General features: G+C 43.0%; 1 protein-coding gene across 5 annotated transcripts in view; it reads left to right on the top strand.

The window, feature by feature from the left end:
* FOXP4 (forkhead box P4) overlaps window positions 1-12,439 on the top strand; it is a 76,451-nt gene extending 64,012 nt beyond the window's left edge. For all 5 annotated transcript variants that reach the window (XM_075853629.1, XM_075853627.1, XM_075853625.1 and 2 more), the window contains 3 exons: window positions 3,429-3,495; window positions 9,540-9,694; window positions 10,135-12,439. In XM_075853629.1, coding sequence (XP_075709744.1) covers window positions 3,429-3,495; window positions 9,540-9,694; window positions 10,135-10,270 — 358 coding nt within the window. In that variant the 3' untranslated portion in view covers window positions 10,271-12,439. The remainder of the gene's footprint in view (window positions 1-3,428; window positions 3,496-9,539; window positions 9,695-10,134) is intronic.
* Window positions 12,440-13,190: the final 751 nt, after the last annotated feature.

Raw genomic sequence — 13,190 nt, 5'->3', positions numbered from 1 at the left:
TGTGTAGAGACAGCTATAGGGGCATTATCCTGTGTGGGGGCCACTAAGGGGTCATTATACTGTGTGGGAGGCCCACTGGGTTGGGGCCCACTCAGAAGTATTTCACCTCCATGTTCTAAACCCCTAGCTACGTCTCTGTTGACCACTAATGGATGGGTCGGGTTACATGACTCCCGATCAGCAGCCATAGTCAGGCCCCCGTGATGCACAGCAGCGGGATACCTTGAATCTGCCCCATCCCCCGCCCGCAAAATTTTAGATGTTACAGGGACTTATTTCCGAATGCAGCTAAGTACTGGCATCTAGCTACAAATACTGTTGACATAAATCGGATGAAATGAGGCTAAGTACGGTAGTGGGGGTGTTCCAACAAAAGTCTCGGCCAAAAGTGGGTCCCGGCCTCCGAAAGTTTTGGGAACCATTGCTATAGACTAACATCAAACGTTTGGCTTCAGTATTTTAAAAAACAGCCAAAAATGCACCTAAATGTTGTGTGTGTGTATCCAGTCTTAAACTTTGTGGATGTGGAAAAAAGGGAATTGCAATGCGAAAAACTAAAGGTGCTGTTACCCCGAGCCGGTGCAGCTCGTTGATCGACGCTCATTTGCTCCTGTCACTATGTTTGGGGACGAGCGTTCGTTACTCCGATCGATCGTCCCATACATATTTTCATGTCGGCAGTGCGTCTCCCTGTTTACCCCGGGAGATGTGCTGCCGACAACGATAATATTTTCATTTTTTAATATGATACGATCAGCAGATTAACAAGGGTTTGCTCGTTCATCTGCTGATCGCTGCCCTGTTTACACAGGGCAATTATTGGCAACGAGCATTCTATGAACGATCGTTTGCCCGATAATTGGCCCGTGCAAAAGGGCCTTATATGAATATGTGTATATTTTGGATGAAAAGAATAATGTCGATTATATAATTTGGACAATATAAACATAGGTATGTAGACAGTATTAGTGTGAAATAGAAAAATTATCTTTTATCGGGAGCTGTAAATTTGAGATTGTTCATGGCACTTGAGTGATTTATAAGTCAATAAGGTCTGTCAGGATCCGTTGCCAAACAAATCATAATTGATCTGTCATATCCATCGAACAAAACCCATGAAACCAGTGAACTTATTTGAGCACTATTGTACAAAAGCTAACGTAAATTAACATTAGATGTTTTGTCTGCCGTTTTTACCACTTTTTTGCAATCATTTTCCATAATCGTGGCAAAACCACAGCGTTTTTTACATAAATGTCTCAAGTTTATAAAGCCTTATATTGCTTTCTTGCATTGAGAGCCATAAGTTTAATTGCAATAGCCTTCCTGAAAGGCCGGATTCACACATCACATATTTTATGCGGCATTTCGGTTGCGCAATCTGCACCGAAATTCCTCAACAAAGTACAGTACAATGTAAATGAATGAGGTTTTACCGAACCCCATTCACTCACAACGTAAAAAATCTGTTGATTCATGTCCGATAAGTTGCGGAAATTCTGCATTTGTAATGCAAAGAGTATAATCTGCATCTATATAACACACGCAGATTTTATTTAACATTTTTAGGCATGTTCCACGGTGTAATTTTTACGCTATGTGTGAACCTAGTCTAGGCATGCTCTACCCATGTACACAACATTACCACTGTCTGTCTGTTTACTTCCATCAGTCTGAAAATATACAAGTAGGCTAATTAGTTTCTCATTAAAATTGGCGCAAGTACATGTAGGCCGTGTTTGCCTGGTATGGGAACAATAAACTAAGAGGCAGGCACTGGAACATATATCACTCTCTGTACAAGGCTTTGTAGTATGCTAGAAGTATATCAAGAAAAATGTATTGATTAAATAATCCTCCATGTGCAAATGACTTCAACCAATGTCAAATCATTGTTGTTCTAAAAGGCAAGTTGTAAAGGCATAAATACGATTTTACTTCCAAAAACAATACATAGTCTTGACAAATTCTGCAAGTCGGTTTAGACATACAGCGTGGTTTAGATGTTTCAGGGATCCAGAAATTTAAGTTGGCAGACTCTTCCAAGCATAAACTCAGTTCACACTGAGTTTTTTTCGCGGAAACCGCGTCCTAATCATGGGCAAAAAAAGAGCCCAAATCGGCCCCCATTAATTTCAATGGGATACAGAGGCGTTTTTTTTCCCCTGGCGACTTTTGGCCGCCCGTGGAAAAAAAATAAGCGTCATGCTCTTTCTTCGAGTGACTTCCGCCTCTGACTTCTAATTGAAATCAATTAGAGGCAGAAAAAAACTGTTGCATTTTTTTTGCATTCGATTCAATGGCCGAGGGCGAAAAGTGCCGCAATAATGCGGGAAAAAAACGGAAAACATTTCCTGAAGAAAATTTGAACCAGATTTTTTCTGCCTCCAAAAAACTCTGTGAACTAGGCCTAAATCTTCTGCACAATGCTGCAGATAGCTTGTTTACAGTGTGCAGTTAAGGGCAGATTTACACGAATGGGTAATACGTCCGTGCAACGCGCGTGTTTTTCACGCGTGTCGCACGGACCTATGCTTGTCTATGGGGCAGTGCAGACTGTCAGTGATTTTTGCGCAGCGTGTGTCCGCTGCGTAAAACTCACGACAGGTCCTATATTTCTGCGTTTTTCGCGCATCATGCACCCATTGAAGTCAATGAGTGCGTGAGAATCACGCGCACCACACAGAAGCATTTCCGTGGGACGTGCATGATGGCCGCAACAGCAGTCAAAAGTATGTTTGCAAACAGTAAAGCACCACATGCTTTTCTGTTTACAAACATCCAGAGTGTCATAATGATGGCGGCTGCGCGAAAATCACGCAGCCGCGCATCCTATGTGATGACTCACGGAGCTGTTAAGTGCCTTTTGCGCATGCAAAACGCAGCGTTTTTTGTGTGCGCAAAAACGCACACACTCGTGGAAGTCCGCCCTAACAGGCATTCTAAAGAAAAAAAAACACTAAGTCATCACAATCATAGAAGGCTTATTCTTCTAACAAAGGCAAGACAGAGATTTTGCTTTTCATTGTACTAAACATTAGTGATACAAAAATAATGACTTTGAGAATTGACATGAGTTTGTTTGCTATAAGGAATACTTCAATAACCTAATTTACGGAAACAACTGGAAGCAGAATGAAAGTGTAGAACCAGGCATTTCCAGCAGATGGCAGCAGAGATACATATGTATTGATGCTTTGGTTACATATACATTTTATTTAACTAATTGGTCTCATGTTATTGTATATTAAAAGTTTGAGAAATCGTTGCCATATCACTCCATAAAACATATCCTGGTTGTCAGGTGTACATGCCACTTTTCAGCTTTTCTACTGGATCCAGATTAATCATACTTTTTAATTTTTTGTCATTTTACTTGCATTGTTTCCCCCAAAATAATCAATACTTTTTTTTCTCAATTACTGCAGGAGTCCAACCCTTGTTAAGAATATGATTTCAGGCCTTGGCTATGGAGCCCTAAATGCAAGTTACCAGGTGAGATGACAGCTTTGTGATCCTATTGACTTTGCAGGTGATCCGAGTTCAAAGATCTGTAATCATAATGGGTTTTTTCTCAATAATGGGATCCATGGTGAAAATCTGTGTAATTTTCGAAAAGAGAGGCCATGCTTTGGATTTTAAAATCCTATCTAGAATCCGCTGTGGATTTTTTTATGCTGTAAGTCCCATTCACTTATATTGTACTGTACTTTGTCTTAGAATTCTGGTGCAGACAAATATGAGATGTGTGAACCTGGCCTTAGAATGCCAAAAAAATAAATGCTCTGGATGTAAGAATTCTCATATTTTTCTATAGACTCCCAGCAAACATCTGGCTGCAGTGTTTAGTCCAGAAAAAAGGAAACTGAAGAACTCCACTAAATGCTGTATGTGAAAGTGATCTAAGGATATGTTCACACAAGGTGGATTGGTTGCAAACATTTCTGAAATGACTGAAAATCAGTTTTAGGGTAGGTTCACACGTGGCGGAATTGCTGTGGAATTCCGCTGCAGATAGTCCGCAGTGGAATTCTCCAGCAACTGTTTTTTACATTTGTTTCAATACATTTTTAGGCAAGTTAGTTCAGACGTTGAGGAAAACTCCGCTGCGGACCATAGGCTGCGGTGCGGAATTTTCCCTCGCAGCATGCACTGTCTGTTGCGAAGAAGAAGCGGAATTTCACTGCGTATTTCAGCCTTTGCAATGCAAAAACTTAAATCTGTGGCAAGTCCGCTGTCTTTTCTGCAACGTCTGAATTACCTGTCAAATATGCAAATGTTAGTGCAGATTCGTTGCGTAATTGCCCGAAATCTGCACCAACATTTGCAGCGGAAAAACTCTGCCACGTGTGAACATGACCTTAGGGCAGGGACACACACAGCATATAAACTGCGGATTTTCCGCAACAGATTTCATTGTCGAAAATCCGCAGCGTAGTACAGTAGCAGCAATGTGTTGATATGTGGACAAATCTCATCCACACACAGCAGAAAAAATCAGTTCATAAATTGACCTGCAGTGCTGCTTTTCAATTTATGCAGAGGAATCGCTGCTCTTCTGTCGCAGTTTTTACCCATTGAATTCAATAGGGACGTAAAACCCGCATCAAATAGCCACTTGTTGCAACTTTTGTGACGAAACGCGTTTTCCGATTTAAAAAGCCCAAATGACAAAAAAACTTTTTTTTTTTAATTTAAATTTAATAAAGTTATACTTACCCCCAACTGTTGTAATCAGGGCCAGCGTTAGGGGGGGGGGGCAAACTGGGCTATTGCCCAAGGCGCCCATCCCTAAAGGGGCCCCCTCCTTTAGCATTGCTGTTCAGCTGCCCGTTCGTGAAAGCAAGCGGGCGGGTAGCTGAAAAGCAGTAAGGGTATGTTCACACACTTAGCAAAATACGTCTGAAAATACGGAGCTGTTTTCAAGCGAAAACAGCTCCTGATTTTCAGACGTTTTTGTAACAACTCGCGTTTTTCGCAGCGTATTTTACAGCCGTTATTTGAGCTGTTTTTCAATGGAGTCAATGAAAAACGGCTCCAAAAACGCCCCAAGACGTGTCCTGCACTTCTTTTTCGCGGGCGTCTTTTTACACGTCGTATTTTGACAGCGACGCGTAAAATTAAGCCTCGTGGGAACAGAACACCGTAAATCCCATTGCAAGAATGGGCAGATGTTTGGAGGCGTAATGGTGCAGTTTTTTCAGGCGTAATTCGAGGCGTAAACGGCCCGAATTATATCTGAAACCAGTGCGTGTGAACATACCCTAATAGTCAAGTAGAGTGTCTCTACCAAAGAATCGGCATGAAGGAGCACCACGCCGCCGGATCGCCGATATTATCACTGATCCGGCGGCACTCCTCCGTGCTGATAGAGACTCTCTACCTGATTGTCTCCTCCAAGTCCTTGCACACGTACTGTCTTCTTGATGCTGTCAGCGTCATGACATCGTGTACGCTGGGCAGCATCAGGACACAGTAAACTTGCGCCCGTAGGGAGTATAGCAGGCAGGAGCAGAGGAGGTACATTTATACATAGGCAGTACACTGCCATAGAATATTATCTCTAGGGTCTGATTTATTTATTTTATTTTGTGGTCAAAGTGACTTAAATCAGGGGTTTGATTCTGAGCAATAGTGAGGTACATATAAAGCCTCATGTACACTACCATGTTCAGTCCGGAAACTGTGTTTGGTCCGGGAATTGCGGTCCGTACATTACGGACCGAACACGGTCGTGTGCATGAGGCCTTATATGTGTTCATCATACACATATCATACATACATATTATATGTAAATCCTCCTTGGTTTTCCCATCAGAGACATTTATGACATATTCACAGGATATGTCATAAATGTCAGATAGATGTGGGTCCCACATCTTGGACCCGCACCTACCTCTAGAACGGGGCCCCCTAAACCCCGTTCTTCTGCTCCGTGCTGTGGCTGAAGCGTGTGATTTCCGACATGAATTACGGAAAAAGTGTTGCTCGACGAGCTAGGCTGTTTCCGTAACTCCCATAGTAGTAAATGGCAGTTACGGAAGCAGCGTAGCATGCGAGCTACGCTCTTTCTGTAACTACCATTTTTTTCTGTGGGACTTACGGAAACAGAGTAGCTCAGAGAGCTACGCTATTTTCATCTAAGATAGTCGTAAATTACACGCTTCAGCGGGAACATAGAACGGCGTTTAGGGGGACCCGTTCTAGAGATAGGTGCAGGACCAGAGGTGGAATCCGCATCTATCTGACATTCATGACATATCCTGTGAATATGTCATAAATGTCTCTGATGGGAAAACCCCTTTAAGTCACTTTGACCACAAAATAAAATAAATTAATCAGACCCTGGAGATCATATTCGATAGCAGTGTGCTACATTCATACACTGCCTCAATACATGTTTTTGCAATAATACTATGAAGACAGGCCATATACTACTAAAGACTGTTCACATCTGCGTCGGGCTTTCCGTCGGAGGAACCCGTGAACGGAAAGCCAAGCGGAAACCATAGCTTTAGTTTGCATTACCATTGATTTCCACGGTAATGCTTTAGTTGCAGTTGATTTCCGTTTGTTTTCGTAAAGTTTCCGTTTTTTTAGTGGAAACAATAGCGCAGTCGACTACGCTATTTCCGCTAAAGAAGCAGAAACCTTATGGAACGGAGACAAATGGAAACCATTTGCAGCAAAAGCATTACCATTGAAACCAGTGGTAATGCAAACGGAAGCTATGGTTTCCATTTGGCTTTCCGTTAATGGGTTCCTCCGACGAAAATGCCTAACGGAACCCATGAACGGAACATAACGCTGATGTGATCAAGACCTTAAATGGGTTGTCCGGGCACAGACAACTGATGACCTATCCACGGGATAGTTCATCAGTATATGATCGGTGGGGGTCTGACACTCGGACCTTGCACCGATGAGCTGCCTCTGACTGCCTCCGGGCACAGCACATGGACTGAACTCCGGACACAGAGTAGCGAGCAGTTCTGCAGCACGGAAGCTATGCAATGTACAGAGCCAACTGCTTCCGGCTCCATACACTGCATAACATCCGGTGCCCGCAGGCAGCCAAAACAGTTGATCGGTGTGGGGTCTTGTTGTCGGATCCCCATGATCATGTACTGATGACCAATCCTGTGGATAGGTCATCAGTTGCCCGTGCCAGGACAACTACTTTAAATACTATATGGCCTGGCTGCAGTAGTTGTCTGGTCTGGGGTCTGAATTTTTTTTTACATTTCTGTTACTGTGCCATATTTTATCTGTTGTCTGTATAGGGATGAGCAATTATGAGCTAAATCAAAATCACGATTAATTGAACATGTAACCTCGATTACGATTATTTAGGCCACACCCCTTCTTGCATGCCACTCCCCGTATTTGCATGCTACGCCATTGAATTTATATTTATCCCCTGAGCCTGCTGTATACTACTAGTATATAATATACCCCCTGAGTCTGCTGTATACTACTAGTATACAGAAGGTTTAGAGCCAGGGGGTATACATACAGCATATATATTATACAGCAGGCAGGCTCAGGGAGTACATATTATATACAGAAGTATACCATTTAACTAACACTTGGCTGAGGCATCTCAAAGTCAGGTTCTTCCCGACCAGTCTGTTCTTAATCTTTGAGGTCCTTCTACCCAGCTTCTTTTCAGCATCAAAAAAAGTATGGAAACATTGAAGAGTAGCAATTTATAAGGGAGGAATCACAGGGCTGCTTCACATACTGTATGTCGCCAGAGGCAGTCAGGCCGTGCTCGGTGCCCAATATCAGCTGCCTCTCTGCTGCAGTCGCCGCTCATCCCCCAGACTGTCCCCATACTTTCTGCTTTGTTCCATCAGCTTCCTCTCTGATGCAGTCGCCACTCACCCCCCCCCCCCCCCCCCAGATGGTCCCCATGCTTTTTGCTTTGTGAAAAAAGCAGAAAGCGTGGGGACCGTCGGGGGGGGGGGGGGGGGATGAGCGGTGACGGCGGCATATAGGAAGCTGACGGAACAAAGCAGAAAGTATGGGGACTGTCTGGGGGGATGAGCGGCGACGGCTGACCAAAATAAAATGGACTAGCTCTAAATAGTGCAGCGACGGCACTGTGCGCTGTTCGTGTGGGGGACCACTCTTGGCTCAGGCAGGGCCCATCGGCTGATTTGGTGGGTCTGCTTGTGCCTCAGCAGCCAGTCTGAACGTGCTGTAACTGATAATCCCTGCACTCCAGGCAGCCATACCTCTGGCGTTCTGGAGGAGTTAATCACATATCAGCGATTCTAATTGGATAGCATACATTTGCTGATGACAGAGGCTGGGCTGCATGTAATAACCGAACAGAAAAAAAATAAATGCGAAGATGACGTCGGTTATCTGTGCTGATTTTCGGTTTCGGTTATTTTTCAATTAATTGCCCAGCCCTAGGTCTGAATATATATTGCTGCAATAATACTATGCAGCCAGAGTAAACTAATAGAAGAGAAGAGGTTGGTGTTCTGTAGATCAGTGGGTGTGAATAGAGGACCTGATTAATCCCTTCCCTCCACAACCATTTTTCGGATTTTCACTTTTGTTTTTTCCTCCCCACTTTCTAAAAGCTAGAACTTTTTTATTTTTCCATCAATATAGCTGTATGAGAGCTTGTTTTTTGCAGTACGAATTGTAAATTTTCATGGCACTATTTATTGCACCATATAGTGTACTGGGAAACTGGAAAAAAATTATTTGTGGGGTGGAATGTGAAAAAAAACCAGCAATTCCTTAATTTTTTTGGGGTGATTTGTTCTCACGGCGTTCACGGTGCAGTAAAAATGACATGTTAACTTTATTCTGTGGGTCAATACAATTACAGCGATACCAAATTTATATTTGTTTTCATTTACCGAATTGACTGAATGTAACTATGTTGTTGGTACATAATTTAATGTGGGGCCCCTCTTGTAGTTTTGCCCAGGGCCACACTTTGTCTAAAACCGGCCCCTGGTTGTCATAGTGACGTGATCCCCTGTTCTGAGCGCAGCCTGGCCTCCTGGGATGATGTTTCTTCCAGTGTGACTACTGGAGCCAATCAAAGGCAGCAGCAGTCACATGGACCTCCGTGTCAACCCAGGAGGCTGGGCTGTAGAGTAGAGTGACGTGTCGCCATGACAACGCCCGGGTTGGCAAGTATAAACTGTCTTGTTTCTTTTTCCTGCAGTATTTTCGTAGCAGGCATTCTGCCCGAAAAACTGCACCACAATTTTGTGCGGTTTTTCAGGGCAGAATTCCCTGTGGTTCCCAGGATGGATACGCTGTGTAATATCATGTGAAACGTTTTCAATAAATCACCTGACAATATTATAAACATATTATTGCAAATGGTGACTAGCCCAAAAAATTCAACTTGACCAACCAACTTTACAGCACTTAATAGTTTAATGCAACCATCGACCAGTTTTAATGCGGAATATTTATATAAACAAATTGTGAAAATAATCAGTGTTTGTAAATATTGTGTTATGTTACTTCCTTTACACAATTCTGTCTTCATTCCTACCCAGGCTGCAGTTGCAGAAAGTAGTTTCCCCCTGCTGAACAGCCCACCACTACACAACAGTTCAGGCAGTGGAATTCATGGTGGACATGATGACGTCACTAGCACTGGGGAACCTGGAAACAGTAACGGGAGCAGCCCACGCCTTTCCCCTCAATACAGGTAATAATTATTGTAAAAAATATACAAGAAAAATTGGTCCGCTCACCACTTATTCGAATTAAAAACGCCACATTCCATGATTATTCGGTGCACGGGCAAGAGAGTTACGTCGGGAGTAGGTAGAGGTCCAGCACACGATATGATGTGAAAAAATACAAAGCTGTTTATTTATGTCAAAATTAAAACAAGAAATTAAAAAATCCCGGGAGAGAACGCCTACGCGTTTCAAACTTTTCATTTCTTAATCATTTTGTATTTTTTCACATCATATCGTGTGCTGGATCTCTAACTTTTTTTTTCAAATAATCATTGTAGACATTTCCATTTACCTTTTGATCAAGTTGAAGTATTTTCCATCATGTTGGGATTTTAGGACATAGTACTAGTATTGCACCACAATTTAAGCTGCTTCACTAAATATTTACCCTTTGTCATTGTAGTCAGTCTGTTCATGTCAAAGAAGAGCCGGCTGAAGAGGACGTCAGACCTGCCTCTCTCTCAGTTACCAACCAGAACACAGAACTACCGGAAGACCAGGACTTGGAACCAGAGACAGCAATGGAAGACTTGCCCTAATTGCTTTAGTACTCAAGTGTTACCTCCCTTGCCCCAAAGTCCAGCACTTCCATCAGAGACCAAGTTGACCCCTTTACCCCACACTTTGTTCAGTTAAAACTGAATTAGACTTGAACATGACTTTGTACAACCCCTGGGGTCTTCCTCAGTCTGGCAGCACTTCAGTGACTTATGAACAGCAGAGGGATGTCCCACAATCCTTTTCCCACCACATATGGAACGGGCACTGATGCTAAATGGATAAATATTAACAGGGAATAGGCACTCCTGTGTTCTTACCCCTTCTGCACATTATGGGAAATATGGACTCCTTTTATAGATGGCTCAGAGGAGCATGCCTGGACTTCTCTCTCTCTGTCCCACTAAGCATGTAGGACTCGGTGTCCCTCATCAAATTACCTTTTTTTAGCTCTTTTGTCTGGTCACTTCTAAAGGTACCAAAAAACCCAGACTTTGTTTTTTTTTTTTTTGCTTGTTTCGGATCAATGTTACTTCTGGCATTCCTCACACAAAAATGAGAGCATATGGTACGTACACTGTCAGATGACACATCCAAAATACCAACCTAATGCATACAGAATCCACGCTTCACTTGTAGACAAATGCACACTTGAAAGACTATCAAGAGCAGTGTTTCTTGTGCCTTGGAGGAAATATGTGCACCATAAACTAGGACATATGCTGCTTCGTCTGTCTACAAAAAAAAAAAAAAACACGAGCACCTGGAAAATCTATTCAAATACTTTGTATACAAGTGAGATAGTTACTCCAAGAATAGTGCAAACTAGAGTCGCTTAAGTGATGACATCAGTTCTGCGCAAAATCAGCTCTTAATGCCCTTTTACAATAAGCCCTATGGTCTCCATTCATAATCTGCATACACACAGCACTTAACGGCTTACATAGCTGTCTGTAATAACAGTGTTGGATGTTGCTAGATACTTTTGTGTAAAGACAATAGATGGTTTCTTTGTTGGCTAACTAGAAAAATTACAACTGTGAGATTTGTGGGTGGACAGGTATCTAGCCTCATACAACTTGCACTGGCTAATACATACAACATTCTTCTTTGCTGAATAGAATTATAATGTTATGACACATTTAGTAAAATCATACTTATTTGGGACCAATTATGTTGCATATTTTGGACACAGCCCACTCTACCATTCATATTATTTCTTTCTGCTGACTTGCAGTAGATTCACAAGTAAAGCCACTGCCCTTACACATAATTTAATATTTTCCATCACTTACATAGCCTGTTGAAATTTAGAAAATGTTTTCCTTTTTTTATGTGCATATGGCCCTGTCACAGAATTTCCCACAGATTTTGTACAAGTGAGGGGCTGTAAGGACCCTTCCTCCAGTGGGCTGCATTTTCCTATGCCTCCCTGACCAAAGATACCTTTTTATGCCAAATAAACCAAAACCACCTCTTACTTTGGCTTTATGGTCCTGGTACAAGTATGGAGGTTACCCCAAGCCAAAGGTACTTGTGTATCAGCAACAGTCACCGAGATGGACTGTACATCCCAAAACGTCCCACCACCCCCAAACCCACCCGTTGCTCGAGCCCAATATTTACTTCCGCTTTATGTAATTGACCTGCAGATATACATTTTGACGCTTGGTCTGCTGCCATCCTGCACTTTGTGCAAACATTTGTTGATTGTGGTAACATTTGTTGATTATGTATGTTTCTAGACAGCAAGACTAGAAAAAGTGTTAATTTTAATCATGTAGAAGTCATATAGTTTGAATGTGTTTTACACAGTGATAACGTTGTGCCCAGATACACTACGTGTGCAAGTTGTTGATGAATGTGTGTTTGTTTTTTACGTTTCAAAGGTATACATACTTAGTGTTTAAAAATGTAATTGGCATTGTGTGTGTACAGCCATGGGTGAGAGGACGTACACACTGCAGCCCATACCCTGTGTCCTTTCCCATGGTTTGTCCTGTCACTATGCTGCTGGTTGGTGGGAGGAGGAAGAGGAGAGAAAAGGCAGGAATTGTTACCTCATCAGTACAGGGCTCTCTGTATTAAGGATCCAACACTGTGCCGGTATCACGTGTGCGCCTGGTACAGAATCCTTGTGTACAATAGTTTCTAGGTGCATGAAACAAATATGTATGGACATTGGCATATAAAATGCAATAAATATAATTCTGTCACACATCTGGTACTCGTGTAAGCAAAGAACAGTGGCAAATTTTAAATCCTTTTATTTTTTAATCGAAGGATATGAACGTGAAATAGTCTTTCCACACATCCCACAATGCATGTGTCACGACCAGTGGGACCATGTCCGCTTGCATGGCTTGAACTGCCATTTTGTGTTGACCAGCGGGATCCATGGCCTGAGCAAACAGTCACCAGTGGGTTGAGCAGACCTTATAGGCTACTCCGCCAGATTGGCGTAGGGCCACCTCTAAGGGAGTTGTCTAAACAGCCTCCCCGGTTTTCACACTTTAATCCCTATACAGGGATCTGGTCTTCGCTGCGGGGAGATGGGAGACTGCCAGGTCGCTACTTCTTGAGGTGGTCCCGGCAGAGTAGCTGCTGGCCAAACAGAAGCTAGACAGGCACTGACAGATGGGACATTGGAAGTAACTGGATGTAGGCTGAAGCAGGTTGTGCCGGATTGCTGGAAGCAGACTGTGCCGGATTACTGGAAGCAGGCTTTGTCAGATAGCTGAAAGCAGGCTGTGTTAGATAGCTGGAAGCGGGCTGCGCTGGATAGCTGGACGCGGGCTGTGCTGGATAGCTGGAAGCAGGCTGTTCTGGATATGGTACACTGGGTGTGGTACGTTGGATACTAGACTCAGGATACTGGACCTCTGCAGGAAATACTTAGAAGTGCAACATTGGTCGGGCACTGTAACTCTGGGCAGACTTCTTATTATAGTCCTGGAAGTG

This window comes from Rhinoderma darwinii, chromosome 2, assembly GCF_050947455.1.
Source record: "Rhinoderma darwinii isolate aRhiDar2 chromosome 2, aRhiDar2.hap1, whole genome shotgun sequence".
Lineage (NCBI taxonomy): Eukaryota > Metazoa > Chordata > Amphibia > Anura > Rhinodermatidae > Rhinoderma > Rhinoderma darwinii.
This window is presented reverse-complemented; position numbering and strand designations above follow the sequence as displayed.